The sequence below is a fragment of the Branchiostoma belcheri genome, unplaced genomic scaffold (genome assembly GCF_001625305.1).
Source record: "Branchiostoma belcheri isolate BF01 breed outbred unplaced genomic scaffold, Haploidv18h27 scaffold34, whole genome shotgun sequence".
In the NCBI taxonomy this organism is placed as follows: domain Eukaryota; kingdom Metazoa; phylum Chordata; class Leptocardii; order Amphioxiformes; family Branchiostomatidae; genus Branchiostoma; species Branchiostoma belcheri.
The window spans coordinates 928,246-956,083 of record NW_017803954.1 but is presented as its reverse complement, the minus strand read 5'-3'; the positions used below and the strand labels follow the sequence as shown (position 1 = coordinate 956,083).

The window sequence follows — 27,838 nt, the reverse complement described above, 5'->3', positions numbered from 1 at the left end:
AGGAGCGGTGACTGGGTCCCGCTAAGGAATTCCGGAATAACAGGAGCGGTGACTGGGTCCCGCGGTTATGGGAATAAAAATGGAACTCCACTACACTTGTATATTCCTAGCCCTTTGCACAGTACTTAGCAGGGCTGAGCCAGGATCACAGCCAAAAGACAAACAGGAGATAAAGAAAGTACAGGTCACATGCAACTTCAGAACCGATTGCACATCTGACTGGGCCACTTTTGCTTTCATGATTAAGCACAGCGGGGCTAACGGAACTCACGTCAGTAGCAAGAAAATGCTATTGCACAATAGTGGCACAAAGTTTTCACTGATCATGATTCTGATCTTAAGCGGGGATATTGAGATCAACCCAGGGCCTAGACCACCAAAGTTTCCATGTGGGAGTTGTAACAAGGCAGTACGTAACACCCATAATGCAATATGCTGTGATGAATGCGATAGATGGTACCACAGTGACTGCATTGGGCTATGTTCTCAAGTATACAGTGCACTAGAAACCCACCGATCATACTCGTGGGTATGTTGTGACTGTGGTATACCCAACTTTGCATCGGCCATATTCGATATCACTGATGAAACATTCCATTCAGTAAACTCATTTGACACGCTGAGTTCTGACTCAAGTTTACCAGACGAAATCCCAATGGCTACATCCACTCCACTTAAATCAAAGCAGGGTAATTCTCAAACGAGGGGTCATAGTCACAAGAGATCCAAAAATAAACTTCTCCTAGTAAACTGTCAGAGTGTGCGGAACAAAACAGCTGAACTGGCGACAGTAGTTGACACTTACAAGCCAGATATAGTAGCAGGTACAGAGTCATGGCTCAACCAAAACATAGCAAGTAGTGAAATATTCCCCAGCAACTACATAGCACACCGGAAAGACAGACAAACTGGCCAAGGAGGTGGTGTATTTCAGGCCAACGGAGATGATCTAATTGTTACCCATAGGCCAGACCTTGACACAGACTGCGAGGTTCTGTGGACACAAACTCAACTTGCAGGAAGGAAACCACTGATAATAGGTACATACTACAGACCCCCATCAGACCAGGGAAATAGTCTGGATGAACTTGACAGGTCTATAGGTAAAATGGGAGCAAAAATAAACTCTGACAATGTGATCATTCTTGGCGATTCAACACCCTGGCATCAAATGGGATACTACTGTAGCTGACAACAGTCAGGCCTACACAGGCCAAGCAGAGAAACTACTAAACCTAATGGATAACCACGGGTTATTTCAAACAGTCCAGGAACCAACTAGAAATGGTAATCTCTTGGACCTGGTCTTAGTTAATAACCCCAACATAATTGAGAAGACCACAGTAGTCCCGGGGATAAGTGACCACGACATGGTTCTAGTGGACGTTAACCTGGCACTGAAACAAAACAGGAAACCTAAGAGAAAAGTGTACATCCGCACAAAAGCCGACGAACCAGCCATTAAGAAAGACCTAACGGATTATGCAACTAACTTTCACAAAAGAACTCAGGATATGTCAGTTACACAGAAGTGGTCAGACTTCAAAGACAAAATGAAAGACACGATGAACAAGCACATCCCAAGTAAGATAACATCAAGCAGATACAACTTGCCTTGGTTCAACAGAAACCTAAGGAGGCACTGTCGTAAGAAGCAGCGGCTCTATAACAAAGCTAAGAAAACAGGCCAAGAGGAAGACTGGAACAAATATAAGAGAGTTAAGAAGGGAGTTCAGAAAAGCATAAGACAAGCACACTCTAAATACGTGGCAGACATACTGGGAGAAGCTATAGTTGACAAACCCAAAACATTCTGGTCGTACATAAAAGGACTGAGGAAAGACCTTGTCGGGGTAGCACCCCTAAAGGTGGGAAATACCATCATCAGTGACAGCGGGAAAAAAGCAGAAGTACTCAGTTCACAGTTCAAAAGTGTTTTCACAGAGGAAGACACCACAGATATGCCATCTCTAGGTCAGCCCTGTACTCCTCCAATGGAACATATAGTAGTTTCTACTGATGGTGTCGAAAAAATGCTTCAAGATCTCAATCCCTCTAAAGCATCCGGACCAGACCAAATACCACCGTGGTTCCTCAAGTTGACAGCTAGTGAAATCGCGCCTGTTCTAACCAATATTTTCCAACACTCGCTAAACACTGCAGAAATCCCTAAAGATTGGAGGGATGCAAATATATGCGCCATCTTTAAAAAAGGAGATAGAGCGGTCCCCAGCAACTACAGACCTGTTTCACTGACCTGCATATCCTGCAAACTACTTGAACATATCATCCATAGCCAAATCATGAAGCACCTAGAAAGTTACAGTATATTAACGGATTACCAGCATGGATTCAGAGCCAAACGATCCACAGAAACACAGCTTATACTAACAGTCCATGACATAGCTGGCGCACTAAACAGTAAACGGCAGGTAGATTTAGCAATACTTGATTTCACTAAAGCCTTTGATAAAGTCCCCCATGGCAGGCTCATCTCAAAACTGGAGTATTATGGAATCCAAGGCCCTACGCTGAATTGGTTAAAGGCTTTCCTGACCAACAGGGAGCAAACAGTAGTGGTTGAAGGGAAGGCGTCGGCTCCAGTTAAAGTAGTGTCTGGGGTCCCTCAAGGAACCGTCCTGGGGCCATTGCTCTTTCTCTTGTATATAAATGACCTACCAGATCAGCCTGACTCAAATGTGAGGTTATTTGCCGATGACTGTCTATTGTATGTAGAGCTTTCTACACAGACCGACTCACAACTTACTCCAAAAAAGACCTGAACACCCTGGAAGAATGGCAAAGCAAATGGCTCATGCAGTTTAATCCCGAAAAATGCTACATTATGCACATAACAAACAAACGAACACCACATGCAACTAGCTACCAGTTTTGTGGTCAGGCTTTAGCAACCACAAAAATCCATCCGTATCTGGGCGTCACGCTGACAAGCGGACTGAAGTGGGGTGCACATGTTAATAATATCACAACTAAGGCGAAACAGACATTGGGAGTGATTAAACGTAATCTGTGGGCATGTCCAACGAGAGTAAAAATCAACTTGCATACACGTCACTTGTAAGACCGAACCTAGAATACGCTAGCGACAGTATGGGATCCATATACAAAGAAAGACAAAGACAAATTGGAAAGGGTACAGAATCAAGCTGCAAGATTCTGTATGAACAACTATGTAAGAGGTGCTAGTGTCACGGAAATGAAAAGAAACCTACAGTGGACCTCACTTGAAGACAGAAGAAAGATGTCTAGACTATGCATGATGTACAAAATGACTAATAAACTGGTGGATGTCCCAACTACTAAGTACCTAATACCAGCTCAGAAGAGAACAAGAAATAGCCACGCATTCAAGTACCAGAGTTATCAACCAAGGATTGAGGTGTTCAAGAATTCATTCTTTCCTAGAACTATCGCAGAGTGGAACTCACTGTCACCAAGTACAGTAGGGGCACTGTCAATAGATAGCTTTAAACAATGTCTAGAGCTAGAAGTTCAAGGGTTAGGTGTAACAAGTCGATCGGTGTAATATAGCCAGCTGCCGCCGCGCCGCGTGCCTGCGAAGCTGGTGTGTTACGCCGAAAGGCGGTTATACCGGCTATACAGATACAGATACAGGCAACCAGCTTACCGGGACTGAGGCTAAACATATTTACTCTCCAGGTATTGAGCAAATTAAGTCAGGGCCTGTTGTTGCTTTTAGGCTGTTGGAGATCGACAGGACATTACAGAAATGTGGCCGCTGGTTGTTTTTGCAACCTTTTGGCATTCGTAACTACTTAAAATTTAGGACGTGACTTAGACTGTGGCTGTTGAAAGAGGATGCCCGCAGGGGGAGGTTAGGGTTATTCCAGGTCACGACATGCTACACTTTGGTGAACGGCCCAAACTACTGCTGATATTGTATCTACCTGTACATCCAAAATATAAAGTAGCCTGGGTGCCAGACCCACATAACTAGTGTGCTGTGCGTCTGGCACCCAGGCCACAAATTAAACATCCTCTACATTGCCAGTTTTAGGAACCGTACAACGTTTGGTATAACGGACTGTAGGGTCATGTATTTCAGCTATAGACGTCTACTCACTTGCGTAACGATACTTGTTCCGTAATGACTGCGGTCATACACCCAGCCGTCTGTACAGCGCTGCAGGGTTCTGTTTTCCGTAACCACGTTCAAACCTGACTCATTTAAGTTGAACTGTTGGCATCTGCTGTATCTCCACTCCCCACTAGCGTCCAGTTCCAGTGGAATACTGCCGTTAAGACTGTGTAGATGGTCTGACCAGGATACGGGAACTGAATCGCTGAGGGAGGAATTAACCACAGGTAGTCGGCAATTGTGCTCTGGTAGAGCGCCGAGAAAAGCCATAGAAAAAGATTGCATTCCGTGAGGAAGAACTAAAGCAGCTAAGCAGAAAGCAACAGTTTTCTGAAAACGGCCAAATTCACCAATCTCGCGTATGATTCTCTGGTACTCCATCGCGACTGCCCGGTTTCTGCCTGATTACTGACCAGACGGCCGTCCGGAAAATCTAGGTCAGGGCAGTCAGCTGGCACATGGATCTACAAATAGGGTTAAAAATACACATGCAAATAGGGCGCCTTTGTATATGCATAAAATATGCATAAAACTTCTCAGCATGTTTTGTGCATGTTATGTTAGTTCAGGTGCTATCTGCTGTTTTCATTCTTCGGAAATATGACGTGTTCTGAACGTGAAGTTTGATATATGATTGCGGAGTGATCCATGTCATTCAAAGGTGAATAGTGAGAAGGTGGTGTTTGGGCACTGTGACCTCGTTTTGAGCCTTTATTTACACTCGGAAAATAAAGCACCGTTAGAATCAACAGAAGCCCACCAATCAAGGCGGGAATAGATTGCTATGAGTGCCAAGTGTACTATTGACGATCTAGCAGATATTACGCAGTTTTCCCTTTACGTTACAGTATAGAGGTCGTTAGCCTGGATGCCAGACCCAAAGCACACTGGACACAAAATATCTCAGTGTGCACACTGAGATATTTTGTGTCCAGTGTGCTTTGGGTATGGCATCCAGGCTAAGAGGTCGTGGGGTCGTGTGGCGCAGCGTAGCGCGTTCGGCTCAGGGTCAAGAGTACCCTGGATGCCAAACTAGTATCGGGCAGTTAGCCGTCCAGCCAAACTCCCCCCGGGCTAGTCTCCCCGTAGCGGTAATTTAGACCCGCGGGCGAAGGGCTCTTGGCTGCCGAAGGAAATTGCTAGCGGCCCGAAACGACTCAGTTTGGCATCCAGGGTAGGCCAAGGGGTCCCGGGTTCGATCCCCACCCATGTCACCGATCTTTGCTGTAGTATAAATGTAATATTCCCCCAAAGCGTTAATTTTTATCGATTATGACAGAGATCAGGCATGAGCTTTATTCAGAGTAGTTTTGAGTTTTGCAAAAAAAAAATTGAGAAAGAGAAGGTTGAAAAAGCGAAGCCTACAACCAAGGAGAAGCGAAAACCAGGGTTTTCCACAGTTTTCGATGGATGCTTCGTTACATCGGAAGATTGCCTATTGTCACGTATATGGCCTTAAACTAGACGTTCTGCCGAAGTGCTATGCAACTACAATAAGGTTTCGCGCAGGCGCAGTGCGTTCTGCCCACGTGCTTGGCGGCAAACACCGCTATTTTCAGTAACATTACGAAGAGTCTACTTCACCCATCCGTCGCTTGGCCTTTGATGTACAACAACGTGTGACCAACAACAAATGGCGATGTTTTTATAGTCATGACTGTCATAATATCTGTATTTGTATAGCCGGTATTACAGCCCTTCGGCCTAACACACCAGCTAAATATGAAAAGTTTTTTAAAAAAAAGAAGAATATTCATTTGAAGATACAATTCATTTTTATAAAGGAATGATGCTTCCCACTTTTAAAATCATTTTACTGTTAGCATATTTAAACTTTTTTAAACTTCATGCAAGTGTGCCCTTTTTAATGATAATGATATGATAGAATATGAACACAGTATGACTATAAAATATCTTACGTCTGAGACAAAACGAGCCTGTGGATTTCTTAACGATGCTGGAAAAAACGGTACACACGTCGGTGGATGTCCATTGTTCCTATTTTTACATAAGTATGACGAAAGTTCACTTTTTAGAAAGTGACACGTACGCCAAGTTCTGACCTGACAATGCTAACAGTGGAACAAACACAGAGATAAAATGTGGCCTATGTGACCGAACACCTGTCAAAAACAACAGTCATACCCAGGTCACCGGATCCGAAAAAGATAACGGTAACTATTTAAGCCGTAAGTCCTTAGCACCCCGGTGACTCGCAGTATAAACTGTCCTACATTGAGTACTGCATAGATCAGAGGAACAAGTAACCAGCATGCTGTGTTTGCTGTTTGTCTCGGTACTTCTGCAAGGTAAGAGTATATACCCGGTGTGTAATGTATCAAACGCTAGCTCACAAAGTCGTTTCGAATTCATATACGGAATGTGACGTGTATTTGAAACGGAAACCTTTTTTGTTCAAGAGAGTCAGAAATTACATTGAAACCTTGTCCGCCGAACAATATAACAGCATACAGACACTTTTCGAAACGGACTACGACAGAGACATTTCAGAGACAGAGACGTCGGAAACACGTCGTCTTCACTTAATATTTAGGAGAGAATGTAATGGTAGCCTGGATGCCAGACTATATTTCCAGTCAGGGTCTACACAGCTAGGCCAGCTTCTGGACTCCAGCACCAACATATCCCAATGAAAGTGTTTGTCCCAGCCACATGTGCACAGCCCTGTGTAGGCCCTGGAAACAGTCTGGTATCCAGGTTACTGTCCTGTGTACTTTGAGAAACATTTCACTCTCGGCATATTTGATACTCCGTTCACAAAGCAGGTTTTTTCGAGCATGTAGCATACTTTGAATACGATAACACCTTCCGTTTCCCAGGCGCTCTTGCCCTCCTCGGGACCGGTTCTATCGACCCCCTGACAGGACAGGACTGTTACACAGTATGTACACAGAGCATCCCCGGAACATGCTACAACCCCTGTATTGGGTATGTGCGTGTGTTCTTAGTTGGAAACTTCTAACTATAAGTATATAATCTATATTAGTTGTCCACTTGAACACGCATGCATCTAACCTGACTAAATCACGCCTCCAAAAGCCCCATTGAAAGCTGGCTTATAATTCTGGGTTCTATTGGTGCGCCAGCCATTTTTATTTTATGTTCACTCTGCCTTTTGCATTTGTTACCTCAACTTGTATTTATGTTTTTATGCTTCATGAGCAAAGGATTCTTATAAGCACATTATGCGCTTTCTATCCAATGCTCACAAATCTATGTGAATAAATAAAGAGAAAAATTATGAACGCATACATATGAATGAAATTGTATTTCGATTTCACTGGTCTGGTGGTCGTAAGCTTCGTTGTAAGATACATCGTATATTTCGCAAACGTTCTTAGGACGTGGACAACTGGATCTGACCTTCTTCCTGACCTCCTGCATCCCATCACCAAGAATGACAACACAGTCGACTGTGTGGTGTGTGCCTTGCCGGGGGTCTGCTGGGATACGTGCGGACCGTGAGTGACGATTCAAAGTGCTGAATATACGATTTTAACCACCAACACCAAGGGCGGGATAAAATATTCTGCCCGGAGAATTTTCTGTCATGTCTGAAAATGCCAATTGAAACAAATCGTTCCATCACGGTGACTGCTACTTTTACACGTTTTCATGTGGCGTTGTTGTACCTTTTGCAGGTTCGATCTCTCTTTTAGCTTAGACGGGCATATATATATAAATCTCACGATTTAACTCTTTGATCGCAGAACAAACGAGCCGCTCCTTGCTGGGAACCCGAACAGGCCGGGCCATCCGTTCCGTCCTAACGCCGTCAGTGCAGAGAAGATGGCGGCAGCGGCCAGGGCTCTCCTTCCCAACGTCAACCCCGACCTGGGCTGTGCTGGCCTGGCGGTCTGCACCATGAGTATTCCTGGGACGTGCTACGACCCTTGCACCGGACAGTAAGGATGGCTGACTGTGTTGTTTTTTAATCCATGACCAGGAGTGCTATTGACCCTATCTTTTATTTCTGGAAATAGAAAAAAAAAGCAAGGCAAGCCTTCTCCGGAACACCAGGCGACCAAGGTTGGCTGAAGTTCTAGGCAATTTGACCGGCCAGATTTAGGCAACGCCTACCTTTCTATACGAATTGAATTGAAAACGAGTTAGATTTGAATCAAATTTGACCCCCGAACACTGCTGATTTACTCCCAAACACCAGCCAACCATGGCCGAACCTCCCGTCCCCCAGACCCGAATGTTTTGAACATTTTGATACATTCGGCTGGTATAGCTGAACAGTGACCGACCTTCTTACTCCTAACCATGGTTGGGTGCGTTCGGCTTGACCCTTGGGAATGTGTGACTGGGTCTTACGTTTGACCTAGGATCGCTATTGAATTAGTTGCTCAATGTTAAATATCTTCCCGGTTGAATACGGTAAGCCTGATTTGTCAAAACGTTTACTTTGCTTGCCTGGCGTAGTGCGCTTTGCCATGCATTGGACAGTTTCCTAATACCTTTTATGAAAAATTATATTTTCTTTCTTCCTCAGAACCTGGACCACAGGTGAGAACCTCGAGGACCTGATTGGCCAGCTGAATCCTGTTAACCCGTAAACAGGGATGTCATGTGATCTGTAGCTGCTGCACAGTGAGAACCATTTAGTTTCTTATCGAGTATATAAATTCGAATATTTGTTACTTATATAGACATATACAATGTACTGTTTTCTTATTTAAGTTAAATCTTAGATATAACACACATAAACCATCAGATCATATGTGTAATGGTGGTTTTATTTAAAGTTGTATACATAGATGTCAGGGTAATCAACATTTGTTTGTAAGATTGTAGAGTGCTACATGATCATGAGGATTTTATGATTTAAGTCAACATTACCTGTTTTTCACTACTAGGTGGACCCGTGGCCAAAGGCCAGTCGATGCCAAGGAATCATCGTTTGCTGAACGACCATGAATAAAATTTTACGTGAAACTCAGACGGCGCTCTTAACAGTCTGCCTCCTTGTGTCTACACGTGTTTTGTGTATAGACAGTTATTTGAGATTTTAGTATACGATGTAGGTATAGGATAGATTGACACGTACTTGCATATACTAATCAAGTCAGTGTTGCCTAAAGGGGGGGGGTACAGTTCCACAACCCTATTCTTTCGCCACTGATCGTCTATATTAACTATGAAAATGGTGCATAACCCATGCATAACCATTTTACTATACCTCGTCCGCATGTCTTGCAGAACCGGTTTTCAAATACCACTCGTATTTACCTTCGACCTTTGACCTCCCTAGCATAATGACCAATCCTACCATCTACCGGAGTTCTATTTGAGACTTATGATGTCTAACTGCTTGTGAGCCTGTTTATGAGCACTTGATTGACAACACTGTCAGTCCTGTCAGTCCTGTCTGCAGGCGCTATAACTACAGTGTTATATACACGTGCCCTGTACGTGGAATAAAACCATGGCGACAGTATAACATTTTTGTCGCCTGTCTATGTGGTAAGTGTTTCCGTTCTGCTTCAGCTATGTTTATAATGTTTGTCCAACATGTACAGATGTACTCACCCATGACATGCCTGAAGGACACTCTATGTCACGCCGATTCGATCACGATGTATATATATATATTTTATGCAGTAACTTGAAAAAGAGACCGCCACACACCATGTCAAACTCTAATGTAGAAAGTCTCCCGGACGCCCCTGACGGCGGCTGGGGCTGGATGGTGGTGGTTGGTGGGTTCATAGTGAACGGCTGTGCGGCGGGAACCTTCCGGTCTCTCGGGGTGTTGTTTCTTGCTTTCCGTCAGCAGTTTGATGCCAGCTCCGCGGAGACGGCGTGGGTAACCTCTATCATGATGTGCGTCATGTACCTATTAGGTAAGTCCAAGGTCGTTTTTTTAAACCTCTTTGGTAAGTCTAAGGTTTTCTCCGGGATGATCATGAAGGGACAATGTTATACATATTGCATTGGTAATTTAAGCACAGTATCAAAGTCAGCGGCACCCCAAACAGACAGTATGATATATTGCGGATAGTGCAAACGATTTGCTGCAGGAGTAACTTTTATACTATACTAGTATGTAAACAAAAGCACACAGTACATTAAATTTGCCAAATGTTCTTAGTATTCGTACAAACCAGTGCACGCGAACACTTGTTACAGTTATGGAGCCCTTGTATTATTTCCCACCCTTTAGCGCCGTTCGCCACAGCCCTGGCCAGTACAACAGGGTTCCGTCCTGTCATCATGCTCGGCGGGGTGCTTAGTGCGACAGGCTACGTCATCAGCGCATTTGGAACTCGAGTGTACCACCTGTACCTGGCCATAGGGTGTCTGACAGGTACGGTTATGATATGAATCGAATGATGCTAGAGTTCCCGTTCATGTCTTTGTCTACAGTTTAGATACAAATCAAGACTGATATACCTCTTTCCTGCCCTGATAACGTTAACGAGTCGATGTGATACTTTTGTTATATATGCTGGATGCTGCTATAGAGATGACCACACTAGACCACGGCTTGGGCCAGACTGATCAGCAGAGACACAAGGTCCCTAGCTGTCCTTTATTAATTGACACCAGATGTGACACAAGTCCTACCCCCTACACTGGCCCCCCTTCACAAAATGTGTCGTCCTCGACACATATATACTGAGGGGCGGAAAAACAAAAACAACTAAAAACAACGAACAGCAAACTACATCAAACCACTGTAGCATTTGTAAGATGTAGTTTGCTGTTAGTTGTTTTTGTTTTTCTGCCCCTCAGCATGGTGTCGAGGACGACACCTTTTGTGAAGGGGGGCCAGTGTAGGGGGTAGGAAGTGGTGACACATCTGGTGTCGATTATGTAACTCCCGGATAAGACCAATAAAGGACAGGGACCCAGTGTCCCTGGGATGAGTCTGGCCCAAGCCGTGGTCTAGTGTGGTCATCTCTATAGCAGCATCCAGCATATATAACACTTTTTCTGTTTTATGTGATGCTGTATGGATAAACATTAGCAAAACCTGTTTCTTCCATCTATCCAGGTCTGGGATGCGCTCTCACGGTCAGTCCTATGATGGTGACAGTTGGGCAGTATTTCTCCACACGCCGTGCCGTGGCCAACAGCCTGGCGGTGCTGGGGGCCAGCATCATGTCCATGACGCTCCCGCTGCTGTTTCAGTACCTGCTGGACGAGTATGGTCTGAAAGGTGCCTTACTCATTCTGGGAGGAGTCATGTTGCAGGAGGTTGTCGCTGGCGCGTTGGTCAGACCGTTGAAACGTCACAGAAATGAAAGCGACTCGGGCTTGGAGATGTCTCCAAACGACACCAGTGACAATCTGCTGGGATCAAACACCGCCACGGAGACCAAATCTGCTGCTGTAGTCAGGTTTTTCAAAAAACTATGGACTGACATGGATTTTAAACTGGTGAAGATTCGATCTGTGGCTTTTTACTTAACGTCGTTGTTTCTGTTGGCCTTTAGCCTCATCGTCCCACCCATGTACATCGTTCCCCGTGCGAGAGATCTCCAGATTGAGGACTACAGGGCAGCGTCTCTGCTCACTGCGAGCTCTATCGCTGACGTGGTAGGTCGGCTGTCGGTGGGAGCCATTCCAGATACACCACACTTCACCCGACTGGACCAGTTTGGACTCAGCCTGTGCTTGTTGGGACTCACCAATCTTCTCTGCCCGCTGGCCATAACGTACCCAGGGCTGATAGTGTACGCCATAGCACACGGACTGTTCTACGGCGCTTTCGTTCCCACTTCCTTCACCTGCCTGGCTGAACTGGTCGGCCCCAAACGTCTTCCTGGCGCCCTCGGTCTCTACATGCTGGTGCAAGGTTTCGCCTCCTTGACCGGACCGCCCTTCGCCGGTAAATATAATGCTATGCAACGTGTGGTTTGGTCCATTCTTTTACTATCCAAGCACGGGCATGTTTTGGACGTTTAAAGCCTTTCCAAGGGAAGTCAGGGTACCAAAAAAAAAGGCGAAAGAATATACAATCCCAGCAAAACGCCTAAAAATTTTTCAAAGACCAAAACAGGCCTATTAAACCAGTACGCAGTGTTAGCGCTTGGAGAGAATCACTCTTCACAAAATTGATGTCATATGACATATGTAACTGAACAAGTCCCTCCGTGGGACATCACGTTTGTGTGTGTGCGTGTAGGTGGGGAGGGTCACAACTTTCGACCTTTGAATTTTTCTCTGGCTATTTCACCGATTTTGACCCAATATTACTTTCACAGGTTGGCTGTATGACCGAACAGGCAGTTATGAAGTCGCGTTCCTACAAGCAGGTGTTTGTTTCCTGCTAGCCGGACTTCTACCCTTCATCCTGCGCTTCACGAAAAGGAAGACAGAAGAGGGTGCTGACGAGTTGGAAGACGATGTAGACTCCGTGAAATCTGATAGAGAAACCGCCACCTTCTTGTTAATTACACATGAAACATCTCTATGAGCAACGGCATCATCCGCCATGAGTATGCATTAATCTAGCTAAATATTTTTTTCAGGACTGAAATCAGAAACACAACATTGATTTTCCTGGGCCTTAAGCGAATGAGACCCTGATTAGCACGAATTGTCTAATGGTGATTTACATAACTTCTAAACGTCACAAGTGTGTAGTTCTCACAATTTACAACTATAAGAATATACTATTTTCGCATTAATTATGCAAATTAGCACAAGATTTGGATTTCAAGCATTCGACAGGGAACTTTGTTTGCATACCACGTTAACTGGTTTACTTATTACTAGCACCCCGTCTGTAAATCAGGTGTACCTTAAGCAGACCTTAAGTGACGTATAACAGGGTCAATCGGAAGACATGCACCCAGCCTAGTACTAGTAGTACGTCTCTAGTAAACTCACTAGCTTGAAATCAGTCACGGATATTGAGAGCGAAGATGGTGAAGTCCAAAAGGTTTGTGTTCGCGCGCCAGTTTGACGGGCCGCCGAAGGAGTCAGACTTTGAGCTGGTTGAAGAGGAGACGCCAGAACTGAAGGATGGCGGTAAGACTAGGGGTACTGGCTGGGTGGGGAGGGGACAACGGAGGAGGGGTGCATGTACTATATATATTATAATGCAATACCCGCAACTGCTGCCCGTCAATCTCATACAAGATAACTAAGACGTGGCTGCTTGAACCTCCTTTGTTGAGGAAAGAATTTGATAAACTAAAATTAGTAAATGTGTATTATGTAACTAGGTCACAGCAGTCACGCTCCACATTCCCTGCTGTGTGCTACTTGGCATAATGTCTTCTGTCCGGTGATGGCGGGCAAATTCTGATTTGTTTACAGCTGTTTAACAATATTGGAGTTCTTGACATATTTCCCTTCGTTCATGGCGTTTGTGCTTTGCCTTCTTACAGTCGGGGTACAAAATTGCTTTGTCACGAGCCATATATTACCCAAGAGGTCACACAAAGGTAACATGCCGAGAAAACGCTTTGTCATGACCAAGGGTCACAGGATCTCACAGGGCGTGCTGACCGTGCCCTGGCCAGCTGTAATTCTGTGGGACTATTTATAAACGTCGCCTGAGCTCACAGTACCACATAACCTTCGGCCCTAAAGTTTACATACAGGTCTCTACAACAGGTCACGGGGTTGCCAATAATCATCTGCCGTTGCGTATGGGCGGGGAACGGGGTGGGGCAACTGGTTCGGAGCTGCATCCCTGATATTTCTGCATGTAAATAACTACTGAAGGACAACTCTGCAGTGAATTACTGATACATGTAATTCTAAACCTGCAAATAAAATAATGACGGCGACTGTAACAGTTCCCTTTACACACAGGCTAATAATTGCTACAGAAATTGACAGGAGCCGCTGGGGTAGGAAGATACATGCAACATGTACGCCAAACATCCCGAGTCAGGCCTCCGAGTCACGGTATTAGTTACTAGGCAACGTCAGTCCTCCGAGTCATGGTAGTAGTTACTAGGCAACGTGTAGAGTAGCTAGAGTAGAGTAAGGGTAGGGTAGGGTAGAGTAGAGTAGAGTAGAGTAGAGTAGAGTAGAGTAGAGTAGAGTAGAGTAAGGGTAGGGTAGGGTAGAGTAGAGTAGAGTAGAGTAGAGTAGAGTAAGGGTAGGGTAGGGTAGAGTAGAGTAGAGTAGAGTAGAGTAGAGTAGAGTAGAGTAGAGTAGAGTAGATACCTTCGGCCATGTGGGAGCCACAGGCTTCTGGTAATTAATCTGTATCACGGTATGCGGTGGCACGTGGAGCGACGGCAGCTGGTCAGACTTATGCACATTTAAGTTAAATTGCAGCTTAAGTCATGAGTAAGCCCCCGCTGTACTTGGTGCCACTGAGTTCAACTCCATGATAGTTCTAGGATAACTATAAAAACACCTCAATCCTGGCGGAGTGAAGCGAGGAGATTGACTCGGACTAGGGAGGGCGTCAAACCTAGTGTTCTAACAGAACAAACAAAAAGATACAGCCAGTTTCATGCACTCCATAGTACCAAATGACTCCTCCACCCCGCCCCTGCCCCGCCCTCATCCACACTTCAATAACTAACGATCGTGTCAACCATTGTTGAATATGATAACGAACTACTTCTGTTGCCTTGTAATGATCATATTTGCCACCAGCGATGCTATCACCCTTATGATTACTGTACTTTCCCACAGATAAATCCTCCTACAAAGAACAATCGATATGTTTATCTTCTCAGAAGAAAAACATATTTTGCTCTATTTCTTCTTCTCCGCCAATATGAGGACCTTCTTAAGCCTATAAAAAACGTTACATGTACATGTACATACATTTGTATCATGTACTAGTATGTGAATGTGTTTGAGTAAGAATAACCACAGTAGCAGTTTGTTAGGCTATATCATGTTAAGGTTGACACAGTACCAAATGTTGCATTTCTATTTTTTTTACCAGAAATCCTGGTTGAGTCACTCTTCAATAGCGTCGACCCGTACATGCGGTAGGTACAAATAAGTAGAGTCGTCTTTTGAAAACCTCCACGCAGGTGTAAAGGACCGACATTTGGACTTTCTGTACATGTGGAATTTCGGACAGTTGCCTTCACCTTCAGATAACTCCGACTTTCAGACAAAGCTTCGATTCTCTAAAATTAGCAAACCGGAATCTTACCTCTGCTTGGAGATAAGTAAACTGAAATTTCTTCAAGCCAAATGAGATCTTATCATTGATTCTGTCACGTGTCATAGGTCTGAAGCTTAGAAATAGTGTGCATGTTTCAGATGTTTCTATTTGCACAAAAGGTTATAGAATCATAATTGCACCTGAGGAACCCAAAGATATTAATACCGGTTCCTTGCTATTTCCTTCTTAATCGTTTTAATGTCCAGGCTTTATACAAGATCGCTGTCAACGGGTATAACCATGATCGGGGAAGGATGTGGTCGGTAAGTAGAACAAATGTTTCGTACGCCGTATATATGGCATCAAAGCATTCATTTCCCAGCACAATTTATTCTAACCATAGAGGTAGAAGTCTCCCTTGTTACAGTAGTAGGCTATACATGTATATCTTTTATCATCAGTACAATACGATAATCGGATGTGACTCAAGCTGAATTTGGAAAGAAATCCCGGGAGAGAACTTAACAATAGGTGAGAGGTAACATTTGTTTGAATGTTGTGGAATGATAGAAGACTCATCGCAAAGAACATCTTAGATATCGGAACAAAATCTATTTTGACATTGTATAATGGCATTTATGTCCTACCTGGGCCGCGATTGCGTTCGATACGGGAGTTCCGGCCCGTGTGATAACTAGCGGTACAGCCCGGGGGTTCTTAACGCGTACGGCCCGGCCCTTCCAAATGTTCTATAGAACGATTCGAACGCGTTTAACACTAACCGCTTTCGAAAATTCGAACACAAAATTCGGACGTTGGAATGTGATGTTGGTGCATTTGTTTTGGGTTTAGGGACACCAAATGTTCGCCCATTTCGCATTAAAAGGCGTGTTTTCTTGGGTGGGTATGACATAAATAAAATACAACACGGTGTATTCCGCATCACCCTCGGTCCCAGCCCTCCCGCGGATCGGATCTCCCTCCGGCCTTCGGCCGTCGGGCGATCCGACGCGCGGTCGGGCTGGTACCTCGGGCGATACGGAATACACCGTGTTGTATTCTATATTTACAATGTCGGGCTTACTTCACACTTCTCTCCCGTTACCAGAGTGATTGAATCCAAATATTCAGACTTCCCCGTGGGTACAGTCGTTATGCACCGTTACGGCTGGTGCACTCACGCCGTGCTGAACGCCAAGGAGCAGGATCCCCAGAGTCCCATCCGGAAGGCTCCGGCAGACTACCCGAAGGACCTGCCGCTGTCTCTGCTGTTAGGAGCCGTCGGGATGCCTGGGTAAGAGAACTGCTGTATCCAGAAACGTGCTTTATCCAGAACCATGCTCAGGGTAGGGTTAACCACCGTTCTCTATAGATGCTCGGGCACGGTTCTCTATAGTCCACGAGTCCACGCGAATCCAGGACCGTGCCTGAGATACACTATCCAAAACCTAGCCTCCTGTGCAGGCCCCGTGGCGGTGGGGAAGAGTTTTTAACGTATTATTTTAATATAGCCGGCCATCCTACTAAAATTAGCCGGCCATCCTATTAAAATCATGCGTTAAAAACTCTTCCCCACCGCCGCGGGGCCTGCACAGGAGGCTATCGAAAACCATGGCACACTGATCATAGAAACTCTCGCCCATTCTCATTCAGGCATAGAACTAGATAGACACTATTCTGGTAATAAAGTATTCAAGTATCCAATAGCTTAGTAGTATTTGGTGGGATATGGGAGACAGGTCCGTAGATGCATTTATTAGTGTCATTAAGTCAGATAATGATAATCAAAAAACATAATGCTTTGTTGTTGTTCTTTCAGCATGACTGCCTACTTTGGTTTGCTGAAGTTGTGTGATCCCAAGGAGGGAGAGACGGTCTTCGTCAACGGCGCCGCGGGTGCTGTCGGGAATCTTGTAGGACAGATAGCTAAGATCAAGGTAACGTGTCTACAAAGTGTTGCCAGGGTAATGAGTTTATAATTGCAGAAGAATATAAGGACTGGCGAAACGTCTGGCTAAATGACGGATGAAAGAAAATTGTCAACCGTAAAGAAATCTAACAAAAGATTAAAAGTAAGTTTGTCATTTTGATTTTGCCTAGGGCTGCAAGGCAGTCGGTGCAGCCGGGAGTGACGCCAAGGTGGCCTGGCTGAAGGAAATTGGCTTTGACGCCGCCTTCAACTACAAAACTGTGTCTTCATTGGACGCAGCTCTGAAGGAGGCAGCGCCCAATGGGATCGACTGTTACTTTGACAATGTAAGTCTCAATGAAGTAGGTTTTTAGACGTCATACATGGCATATCATGTTACCAAAAATGTACTACTTGTAGATGTCGAAGGTTTGTTGCATGGTTTGACAAAAAAGGCTGTGGTGCATTATGCAGACCGATAGGTAATATAGCTGAGCCCCAGGTAGCTCCCTCCTCTAATATGTATACTTATGTGTCTAATAGAAGACATGCCTGTTTTGTAGAGCAGAATGATACATGGTTGATTACCAACAGATATCTTCACTTCCATTCACGGTCCCAATTTCTGCAGGTGGGAGCAGACTTCACCAGCACCGTGCTGAACCACATGAACCAGTTCGGACGTGTGGCCATCTGTGGCAGCATCTCAACTTACAACGACAAGGACCCGGCCGGCAGGGGTATGTGCGGACTTGTTAAAGACAGTTCTACATTATCACCTTTGATACTAAAACATGTCTGTTCTTACCTTTTCACAATCACAGAGAATCGAGAAGACTATTTTTAGTGCTAGTGTATGTACATCATTACATGACCTGTACTCAACCCTGTGGGCATGAATGTGCAATTATTCTCATAGCTAACCTGTGTGGACTGCGTTCACTTAAGGTTAATTCATCTTCACCTGGCCCCATCCTTGTGTGGAGGGTCGGGGACTATGGTAGTGTCCAGCACCAGCCTCCTCCGTCCTTCTCTGTCCTTAGGCTTAGCCCCCTGCGTACAGGCAGCCAGGGAACTTCCTGTCCAGTCCCTGCTGTCACTAGCTATAGCACGATATACCTGAAAGTGTGTTTACAAAGCTGTTTGTTGTATATTCCATTTCCAGGTCCCTACCCATTCGTGACGATCCTGTCCAAGCAGTTAACCGTCACTGGGTTCATCGTCCTGCGCTGGTTTCCGGAATGGCCACAGGGAATGGCTCAAATGGTGCAGTGGATCAAAGAGGTAGGTGACTCATGACGTCAACAGATTTGCTGATTAGTACATTCAAATTGTAGTATTTCATACTTTGAAAAGAAGCCCGACAGAACTACAAGCAAATTAGATTATGAGGCCAACTAATAGATGTGAATATAGAGTCAATGCAGTGTACAAAGGTATGTCAGACTCAGCTGTACATGTATGTATCGAGTGTCTGCTGCTTTAACATTGCTTCCCAATTATCGATCTCTGGTCTTTGTAATATGGATGCGCACAGATTAGTTTTGTGAAACGATGGTACTTAATACATATGCTAACTGTCTGAAACAAGTAAACCACTTTCTTTGCTACCGTGACTAACACCGCACTCTTTGTTATACCACAGGGAAAGATCAAGCACAGGGAACACGTGACCGAAGGTTTTGAAAACATGCCCAAAGCTTTCATGGGCATGCTTGTGGGAGAGAACACCGGCAAGGCTGTCGTCAAGGTCTGAGGAGAACAACACAAGGACCAAAAATCAGCAGAACATACAGGAGAGACATCCTAGCTATGACTTGATGAATACAGCTGCAAGAAAGACATGAAATCTTGAGATTAAAATTTGATATGAAACTTGTGTGAATGTGAATCAATGCTACGCTTCTCATCTGTTTGATGTAAAAATGATGTAAACATTGACAGGTGAGGTCCATTCTAAAAATTTCCTCATCTACAAATAAGGTCCTCACTACCTTCGTCAGAAGGTTATGTGTTTAGGTACACCATAGGGGTTGATGATTTCGTAATCGGTTATAACTGGGGTGTAGCGTATGTATCTTTAGGATATTTGGTGGGTAGGATGAGGTTGGGAAAAGGAAGGCCAAGGTCAATTTTTGGTACTCTAGTGGTTTTGTAAGGTACTGCAGCGGGGTACATGGTATGATAATTCGTGCTGAGGACATGCTATGGCCTTGCTTTCTGATCATGAGTGGGACATAGATGCTTGGGCAGTAAGTATCTGGTGTGGTTTTCAGCGAAATAGCTGCTTTTTAGATGCTGTGGTTATTTTTATGACGAAATGTGACTAGACGGGCTAACTTTTGATGGTTAAGTTTTGTTAATTTTTTATAGGTAGCTTGAAGTGTGGAAAAAGAAGGTTAAGTTTGAATTTGGGCATTCTAGTGGCTTTCTAAGGTACTGCAATGGCACTTTTAGGTTTGACATTTAGCCAGCTTCGAATGTAGATTTGAGATATTGGAAGTAACAGATGTTCGCAGGCAACAGTTGTTTGTAAGGTGGTTCTTCTGTCTTGGAACATATGTCTTGGAACTTAACGTCCTGTCCTAAGGACTGAGACTCTTTCCTGCAGCATGCAAGTCAATGAAACAACCAACTTGGCATGAAAACTCCACAGCACTCTAAACTTAAAAAGATACACCCAGTAGTGACGTCAACCATCGTGACTATGTCGGAAAATTTCCGTACTCGTGTAACGTGTGTTTCTGTACTCTGACTTATGTATCACATAGCCTCCGTAGCAGGCTTATAGAACTGGGGGTTTGGTGGTCTTCGGTTGTTTGTTGATAAACCCAGTTTTTTGGCTTGCTATGGAGGCTATGTATCACACACATCGCTTGGTTCACATACCAGCAAAAAAAGTCAAACTATATACAGCAGCACATCTCTGACAACCCACAAACAGTCATACATGACGAAGGTATGAAGTCATCGACCCCTTGTTTGCATATGAGTTGATGATCTTCTCTAACCAGATAACACAAGTTGTCCGAAGTATGAATGTCTCATACATGTATTAGCGAAGAAGGCTTTTGTCTAGCCTCCATAGCCAAAAACTTGGGGTTTGGGGGTCTTCAGGGTCTTTGGGAGCTTTTATGTGCTATTTTCTGATTGCATATAGACAACATAGCCGGCCTGGTTGACTTACCCCCGTTTTTAGACCTGGGCCTGCTACGGAGGCTAGAAGTACTCTAGCCTCCGTAGTGGTGGAGGCGGTTTTTGGTGTTGGCAGCCAGATTACTGGGTTCCCTGACTTCCCTTTGTTTAATCGGCATGTAATTTTATACGTCGTCTCCAGGCACGCCCTTGATGATGCACGTGTATTTATTTTTTACCGTAGCTACTTTGTATAGATCATTTGGCCGAAATCTAAGAAAAAAACTTTAGAATGAAGAAAATCCCTACCTACCGACCGAGTCACCGCCCCAGGTTTTTTCAAGACTGAACCCGGAAACACAACATTAATTTTCCTGGGCCTTAAAAGCTCCTACTCTACTCTAAATGAGACCCTGACCCTGATTCGCATGATTTATGTCTAATGATGTTTTACATAATTTCCAAATGTCACAAGTATGGAAGTCCCATAATTTACTACTGTACTATTCCGCATTAATTATGCAAGATAGCTCTTGAGATTTCAAGCATTGGACATGACCTTTGTTTGCATGGTTTACTTATTACTAGTACCCCGACTGTAAATCAGGTGTACCTTAAGTGACGTATAACAGGGTCAATCGGAAGACAGGCACCCAGCCTAGTAGCACGTCTCTAGTAAACTCACTAGCTTGAAATCTGTCACGGATATTGAGAGCGAAGATGGTGAAGTCCAAAAGGTTTGTGTTCGCGCGCCAGTTTGACGGGCCGCCGAAGGAGTCAGACTTTGAACTGGTTGAAGAGGAGACGCCAGAACTGAAGGATGGCGGTAAGACGAGGGGTACTGGCTGAGTGGGGAGGGTGGCAATCTGGCTAAATTATAAGACACTACTGCCCGTCAGTCTCTTCAGATAGCTTAGACGTTTATCTTAGACGCTTAGACTTAGATAGTTTGAACCTCCTTTGTTTTGGAAAGAAATTTATCAACTCAACCTTTGTAACGTTAAATTTTTATTATGTAACTTGGTCACAGCAGTCACGCCCCACACTCACTCCCGGTGTGCTACTGGACATAATGCCTTCACGGCGGGCAAATTCTGATTTTTTTTACAGCATTGACTTCAGAGGCTATCTAACTGTTACAGCTGTTAACTAAACATGGTGTTCTTGACATACTTTCCATCGTTCGTTGCGTTTGTGCTTTGCTGTTTGGGGTACAAAATTGCTGTGTCACTTTATTATACCCAAGAGGTCACACAAAGGTAACATACCGAGAAAACGCTTTGTCATGACCAAGGGTCACTGGTCGTGCTCACGGCCAGCTTTTCCATACCCGTAGCCAGGATTTTGCATGGAGGGGGTTCGTTCTGAACTGAAAGGGACCAGCGAGCGGGCGCGAGCTTCCTAGGGGACATTAAAAAACGGACCTTCGAACGTGTTCGTCCGAACCCCCCGACTCCCTCCCCCGGCTCCGGTCGTGAATTCTGTGTTATAAACGCTCACAGGACCTTACCTAGGGCCTAACAGGTGTCTACAAGTGGTGACAGTAACAGTAGCCTGGGCGCCAGACCCATAGACACAAAGAGCCTTGCCCACTGAGATACTTTGGTGTGCTATGGGTCGGTGACAGGTGACAGTTGCCAATAATTGCCAAGGTATGGGTGGGTATGCAGCTGCATTCCTGGTATTTCTGCATGCCAACAGTTAACTTGGTCTTACACAACTACTGAAGGCACAACTCTGCAGTGGATTACCGTTATTGATAATTATAAACCAGCAAATAAAATCATGATGGCGATGCATGAGTTCCCTTTACACTCAGGCTCACTTATTGCTACAGAAATTGATGAGTCACTGGGGTAGGGGCATACATATCAATTTTTGCTCTATTTCTTCTCCAACAATATAAGGACCTTCTCGAAGCCTATAATGACGTCTGTTACCATGGTAACTGGTGCTGTAGTAGACAGACAACCTGTGGTGTTGGGATACATTATGTAGCAGGACAGGTCACCATATAACATTACATGTACATATCATGCAAGCCTCGAAATTACTAGTAACTTTTTTTACTATACTATTGTCCTAGAATTGTCCCAAATATAGATTTCTATTCTCCAAACTGAGGATAGACTGTCCCAGCCTGCTTAGGAAATACGTTTATGACAACAATAGGAAAACAACAACAACTGAATTTGTACAACTTTATTAGTAAATGTCCATCATTTCCCCTAGACTATAGGGAAGTACATGATAGTATCATGTTTTGTCAGAGAATCATGGGCTGCTGGCGGCCCGCAGCAGGATGGATTCCTAAATGACGTGGACGGTCTCAAAATTTTTGCCCTGAAATTGTCCCGAAACGTAATTTGAATTGTCCCGAGCTGAAAAGTTAGTGTCATTTAACACTGGGACTATGTATATTTCGAGCCCTGTCATGTACTAGTATGTGAATGTGTTTGAGTAAGAATAACCACGGTAACGCAATTTGTTAGGCTAGATCACGTAAGGGTTAACACAGTACCAAATGTTGCATTTCTATTTTTTTACCAGAAATCCTGGTTGAGTCACTCTTCAATAGCGTCGACCCGTACATGCGGTAGGTACATTAGACATTCTATAAACTATTGATGATAAAACAAATGAGAGAAAATCATTTGGCTATTCTATTCAATTGATTACTATTGCAACACACATCCGTACGTCGATATTTAACAATAGAATAAGAAGAGTCGTCTTTTCAAAACCTCCAAGCAGGTGTAAATGTCTGACGTGTTTGAGAACATTTGGACGTTCTGTACATGTGGAATTTCGGACAGTTGCTCTCACCTTCAGATAACCCCGACTTTCAGACAAAGCTTAAGCTTCGATTTTCTAAAATTAGCAGACTGGAATCCTACATCTGCTTGGAGATAAGAAAACTTTCAAATATAGAACCATAAGAACCCAAACAGAATATATTAATACAAGTTCCTTGCTATTTTTTTGTTTATCGTTTTAATGTTTAGGCCTTATACAAGACGGCTGCCAACGGGTATAACCATGATCGGGGAAGGATGTGGTCGGTAAGTAGAACAAATGTTTCGTACTCCATATATATGGCATCAAAGCTCCATTCATTTCCCAGCACAATTCACTTTAACCAAACAAACAGTAATTTACTCAGTTCCAATTTACTTGTGTGGCGAGCTTGATGCTCAAGTTATGGTTAAGTAGCACACTATATATCTTTTATCATCAGTACAATATGATAATCGGATGGGACTCACCTGAGCCGAGTTTCTGATGATAGTACATAAACAGAAAGCCAGGGAGAGGAAACAATAGGTGAAAGGTAACATTTATTTGAATCAAGGACATTAGATGTATATAACATAATGTCCTTGAATGTTGTGGAATGATAGAAGACTCACCGCAAAGAAATATCTTGTCGGGCTTACTTCACACTTCTCTCCCGTTACCAGAGTGATCGAATCCAAATATTCAGACTTCCCCGTGGGTACAGTCGTTATGGGCCGTTACGGCTGGTGCACTCACGCCGTGCTGAACGCCAAGGAGCAGGACCCCCAGAGTCCCATCCGGAAGGCTCCGGCAGACTACCCGAAGGACCTGCCGCTGTCTCTGCTGTTAGGAGCCGTCGGGATGCCTGGGTAAGAGTACTGATGTATCCAGAAATGTGCTTTATCCAAAACCATGCTCAGGCACGGTTCTCTATGAACCTCTATAGATGCTCAGGCACGGTTCTCTAGAGTCCACGCGTATCCAGGACCAAGCCTCAGGGATACACTAAGTAGACTATCCAAAACCATGCCGCTTTACATAAACTTTCGCTCATTCAGGCAAAGAACTAGATAGACACTGTTTTGGTAACAAAGTATCCACGTATCCAATAGCTTAGTAGTATTTGGCGGGATGGGGAGATAGGTTTGCAAATGCATTAATTTATTAGTGTCATTATGATACTGATAATCTAAGTACCTACAAAAAATTAAAAAATATTATGCTTTGTTGTTCTTTCAGCATGACTGCCTACTTTGGTTTGCTGAAGTTGTGTGATCCCAAGGAGGGAGAGACGGTCTTCGTCAACGGCGCCGCGGGCGCTGTCGGGAGTCTTGTAGGACAGATAGCTAAGATCAAGGTAACGTGTCTACAAAGTGTTGCCAGGGTAATGAGTTTATAATTGCAGAAGAATATAAGGACTGACGAAACGTCTGGCTAAATGACGGATGAAAGAAAATTGTCAACCGTAAAGAAATCTAACAAAAGATTAAAAGTAAGTTTGTCATTTTGATTTTGCCTAGGGCTGCAAGGCAGTCGGTGCAGCCGGGAGTGACGCCAAGGTGGCCTGGCTGAAGGAAATTGGCTTTGACGCCGCCTTCAACTACAAAACTGTGTCTTCATTGGACGCAGCTCTGAAGGAGGCAGCGCCCAATGGGATCGACTGTTACTTTGACAATGTAAGTCTGAATGAAGTAGGCTTTTAAAAGTCATACATGGCGTTACTGCGGCGAAAAAAGTATTAGATGTCGACAGTTGAAGGTTCGTTAGTTTAATAAAGGCCGTGTGGTGCATTATCAGCTCACATTATACAGACCGATAGGTAATATAGCTGAGCTCCAGGGAGCTCCATCCTCTAAATATGTATAGTTATGTGTCTAATAGTTATGTGTCTAAACAGCAAGGAAGTCATGACTGTTTTGTAGAGCCGAATGATACACGGTTGATTACCAACAGTTGCAGCGATATCTTCACTCGTCCCCATTTCTGCAGGTGGGAGCAGACTTCACCAGCACCGTGCTGAACCACATGAACCTGTTTGGACGTGTGGCCATCTGTGGCAGCATCTCAACTTACAACGACAAGGACCCGGCCAAGGGTATGTGCGGACTACATCATTACCTTTGGTCCTATATGTCTGTTCTTACTTTTTCACCATTTAATACAAAGAAGCAATTGCTAGCGATGGCCTGATCATGTGTATGTAACGTTATACATTGTACATGACCTGTTAACATTCTGTGTATGAATGTGCAATTATCCTCACAGCTATCCCTGTGTAGATTCCGTTCACTTGACGTCACTTCACCTTCACCTGGTTCCCTCCTTGTCTGGAGGGTCGGGGACTATGGTAGCGTCCAGCACCAACCTCCTCCGTCCCTCTGTCCTTAGGCTTACATGTATCCCTCTGCGTAATCAGCCAGCTATCGACCTTCCTGTCCAGACCCTACTGTTACTATAGACGATATACTAGTACCTGAAAGTGTGTTTACAAAGCTTACTGTCTGTTGTACATTTAATTTCCAGGTCCCTACCCATTCGTGACGATCCTGTCCAAGCAGTTAACCGTCACTGGGTTCATCGTCCTGCGCTGGTTTCCGGAATGGCCACAGGGAATGGCTCAAATGGTGCAGTGGATCAAAGAGGTAGGTGACTCATGAGTCAACAGATTTTCTGTTTAGTACATTCAAATTGTAGTTTTTCAACAGAACTAAAAGCAAACCTGTAAATTATGAGGCCAACTAATAGATGTGAATATGGAAGTCAATGCACTGTATAGAGGTACATTTGTATGTCAGACCAACTTGGTCAGACTCAGCTGTGCCTGTATGTATCAAGTGTCTGCTGCTTTAACATTGCTTCCCAATTATCGATCTCTGGTCTTTGTAATATTGATGTGCACGAACAGATAACTGGTAGTTTGCGAAACAATGGTAACTGTCTGAAACAAGTGGCTTTGCTTTGTTTCACAAACCCCACACCCTTTGTTACACCACAGGGAAAGATCAAGCACAGGGAACACGTGACCGAAGGTTTTGATAACATGCCCAAAGCTTTCATCGGCATGCTTGTGGGAGAGAACACCGGCAAGGCTGTCGTCAAGGTCTGAGGAGAACAACACAAGGACCAAAAAGCAGCAGAACATACAGGAGAGACATCCTAGCTATGATGTGATGCATACAGCTGCAAGGAAGACATGAAATCTCGAGATTAAAATTTGATATTAAGAAACTTGTGTGAATGTGAATCAATGCTACCCTTCTCATCTGTTTGATAACCTTGTTTGAATATTGACTAGAGCTTGGAAAAATAATGATTAAACATGCTGTCAGGCCAGCATATACCGGGTAATACTCGCTAGTTCATATTCAAAACAACAAATTAAAGGCCTGTCCTGTTTTGCCAGAATGCTGAAACCAATCATTCCCAAAGGAATGCATTAGTGAAATCTTTAAAATTCTTTCAAAGCAATCGTACTACTCTGATAAATGCCTCCGCCCCTGAGAGGTCGCCAAAAAGACTGTCCGTTGTCATAAGTCTTGTACAGGTACTTTCTAAATTTCCCTGCCCTCAACTGCCTATAACAAGACTGGGCTCCCCTTAGGAATATCATGGGAGAAGAGCTGTAGTCAGATGTTGGTATATGCCATGTTCATTTGATTATATGAATGACATCCTCTGGGAACCACAAAACTGATGCGAGCATGCGAATAAAAAAAAAGTTTTGCAAAAAAAAAAATGTTGCTTCCAATATGAAATGAAGATTGAACAAATGACACAGAGTACAGTATGGTGAATAATCTACTCTTCAAATTCATTTTTTTACATTTTTATCTTTTTCGTTTGATTTTGGCACTCTACGACATTGGTATCGTTTTGAAATATTTTTTTGCAACTTACGGTATATATTTGCTCATTTTGCAACTGTTTTGTATGATTTACAGTATGGTAACAAAATTTTTTTGAAACGTCCGAAAATTCATGCGTGCGCAGATGTCATTCGTATAATCCAATCAACATGGCCTAATCAAAGCCAAAAATAAAATACAACAAATAAGGTTGAGGACCTGGCTAAATACATATATTTATCATTTCATTAATTCATCCATCACCAGAATAACTCAACATCTAAGATGCACTACACGTGTAAGTAATGTAATGAAGAGAGACAACAAACTGGCAGCTCCTAGTGGAATGCATTATCAATCACATACACATGCCCAAATAGTTACACATAACAGCAGGCCTAGGCCATATCTTTCCTATTACTGATATATTAGCCACAATAAACGCTTAAAACAAACCTACAACAAAAATGAATATTGCTCATAACAATCCATGTTGTCATGTAAATCTTGCTGCAGCTAGAATAATAACAAATGTCTACACTTGGAATTAACGAAATAAACTTGGGGTATACAAAAGGTATTAATCAAAATATGACACTTCTGTGCAGGCTCGCACAAATCTGTGAATATGAGAGTGCCGAGTAGGTAAGAAACTTCACTGAATGTGTTGACTGCCAGAGGCCTGGGTCTGCAAATTTAATTCCAAATCATCAGAGTCAGGCAAATTTTTTGTCTCGAAATCGAAAGCTGTAAATTGCACAGTGATTGAGAGGACACCGGACATATTAATGTTGTTGCCAAAAATATCCCTTTGAGCTCGCAGAATTTTCCTGGCTGTATGACGCCAGTTTAGGGGCTTACAGGTGATATCTTTCCTGTGACGTCATAGCCCCACCTTGCTGGCTCAACATTTGAAATGTTGGAGTAGTTATCTCCTTTCAATTCAATTTTGCTTATAGTTAATTTCATATCTGCAACAAGGTACA

The 27,838-nt window shown here is 43.9% G+C and overlaps 4 protein-coding genes across 7 annotated transcripts; all 4 read left to right on the top strand.

Annotated features, from left to right (window-relative positions):
- Positions 1–6,331: 6,331 nt before the first annotated feature.
- On the top strand, positions 6,332–9,104 carry LOC109475648. Its single transcript, XM_019776396.1, has 6 exons — positions 6,332–6,429; positions 6,961–7,069; positions 7,483–7,602; positions 7,852–8,046; positions 8,640–8,737; positions 9,004–9,104. The coding sequence occupies exons 1-5, from the start codon at positions 6,393–6,395 to the stop codon at positions 8,701–8,703; spliced, it is 525 nt and encodes a 174-aa protein (XP_019631955.1). The 5' UTR covers positions 6,332–6,392; the 3' UTR covers positions 8,704–8,737; positions 9,004–9,104.
- Positions 9,105–9,538: 434 nt separating this feature from the next.
- Positions 9,539–12,764, top strand: LOC109475646 (monocarboxylate transporter 2-like). 3 transcript variants are annotated; one of them, XM_019776393.1, is made up of 6 exons: positions 9,543–9,610; positions 9,749–9,990; positions 10,311–10,454; positions 11,145–11,490; positions 11,587–11,981; positions 12,358–12,764. In XM_019776393.1, exons 1-6 carry the CDS (start codon positions 9,606–9,608, stop codon positions 12,567–12,569), a joined length of 1,344 nt encoding a protein of 447 aa, XP_019631952.1. In that variant the 5' UTR covers positions 9,543–9,605; the 3' UTR covers positions 12,570–12,764. The 3 variants fall into 3 exon arrangements, with proteins under 3 accessions (XP_019631951.1, XP_019631952.1, XP_019631950.1); XM_019776392.1 differs by having other exon boundaries at positions 9,539–9,610; positions 9,796–9,990; positions 11,145–11,981; XM_019776391.1 differs by having other exon boundaries at positions 11,145–11,981.
- Positions 12,765–12,914: 150 nt separating this feature from the next.
- LOC109475647 (prostaglandin reductase 1-like) lies at positions 12,915–18,974 on the top strand. Of its 2 annotated transcripts, XM_019776394.1 has the most exons (9): positions 12,915–13,126; positions 15,018–15,063; positions 15,452–15,508; positions 16,294–16,479; positions 17,005–17,122; positions 17,286–17,441; positions 17,726–17,834; positions 18,260–18,378; positions 18,740–18,974. In XM_019776394.1, exons 1-9 carry the CDS (start codon positions 13,021–13,023, stop codon positions 18,848–18,850), a joined length of 1,008 nt encoding a protein of 335 aa, XP_019631953.1. In that variant the 5' UTR covers positions 12,915–13,020; the 3' UTR covers positions 18,851–18,974. The 2 variants fall into 2 exon arrangements, with proteins under 2 accessions (XP_019631953.1, XP_019631954.1); XM_019776395.1 differs by lacking the exons at positions 12,915–13,126; positions 15,018–15,063; positions 15,452–15,508 and adding an exon at positions 15,526–15,819 and having other exon boundaries at positions 16,250–16,479; positions 18,740–18,971.
- A 1,866-nt stretch (positions 18,975–20,840) lies between these two features.
- LOC109475449 (prostaglandin reductase 1-like) lies at positions 20,841–26,235 on the top strand. Its single transcript, XM_019776049.1, has 9 exons — positions 20,841–21,055; positions 22,780–22,825; positions 23,235–23,291; positions 23,691–23,876; positions 24,247–24,364; positions 24,528–24,683; positions 24,997–25,102; positions 25,531–25,649; positions 26,003–26,235. Exons 1-9 carry the CDS (start codon positions 20,950–20,952, stop codon positions 26,111–26,113), a joined length of 1,005 nt encoding a protein of 334 aa, XP_019631608.1. The 5' UTR covers positions 20,841–20,949; the 3' UTR covers positions 26,114–26,235.
- The last annotated feature ends 1,603 nt before the right edge of the window (positions 26,236–27,838 follow it).

Bases quoted from the DNA above. Each gene is read 5' to 3' on its own strand.
- LOC109475647 (XM_019776394.1), top strand. From the start codon at position 13,021: ATGGTGAAGTCCAAAAGGTTTGTGTTCGCGCGCCAGTTTGACGGGCCG. The intron at 16,480-17,004 runs GTAAGAGAACTG...TTGTTCTTTCAG, and splicing joins GGAGCCGTCGGGATGCCTGG to CATGACTGCCTACTTTGGTT. The intron at 18,379-18,739 runs GTAGGTGACTCA...GTTATACCACAG, and splicing joins TGGTGCAGTGGATCAAAGAG to GGAAAGATCAAGCACAGGGA.
- LOC109475646 (XM_019776391.1), top strand. The intron at 9,991-10,310 runs GTAAGTCCAAGG...CCCACCCTTTAG, and splicing joins GTGCGTCATGTACCTATTAG to CGCCGTTCGCCACAGCCCTG. The intron at 11,982-12,357 runs GTAAATATAATG...TTACTTTCACAG, and splicing joins GACCGGACCGCCCTTCGCCG to GTTGGCTGTATGACCGAACA.
- LOC109475449 (XM_019776049.1), top strand. From the start codon at position 20,950: ATGGTGAAGTCCAAAAGGTTTGTGTTCGCGCGCCAGTTTGACGGGCCG. The intron at 22,826-23,234 runs GTAGGTACATTA...TTTAATGTTTAG, and splicing joins AGCGTCGACCCGTACATGCG to GCCTTATACAAGACGGCTGC. The intron at 24,684-24,996 runs GTAAGTCTGAAT...CCATTTCTGCAG, and splicing joins TCGACTGTTACTTTGACAAT to GTGGGAGCAGACTTCACCAG.
- LOC109475648 (XM_019776396.1), top strand. From the start codon at position 6,393: ATGCTGTGTTTGCTGTTTGTCTCGGTACTTCTGCAAG. The intron at 7,070-7,482 runs GTATGTGCGTGT...AAACGTTCTTAG, and splicing joins TGCTACAACCCCTGTATTGG to GACGTGGACAACTGGATCTG. The intron at 8,047-8,639 runs GTAAGGATGGCT...TTTCTTCCTCAG, and splicing joins TACGACCCTTGCACCGGACA to AACCTGGACCACAGGTGAGA.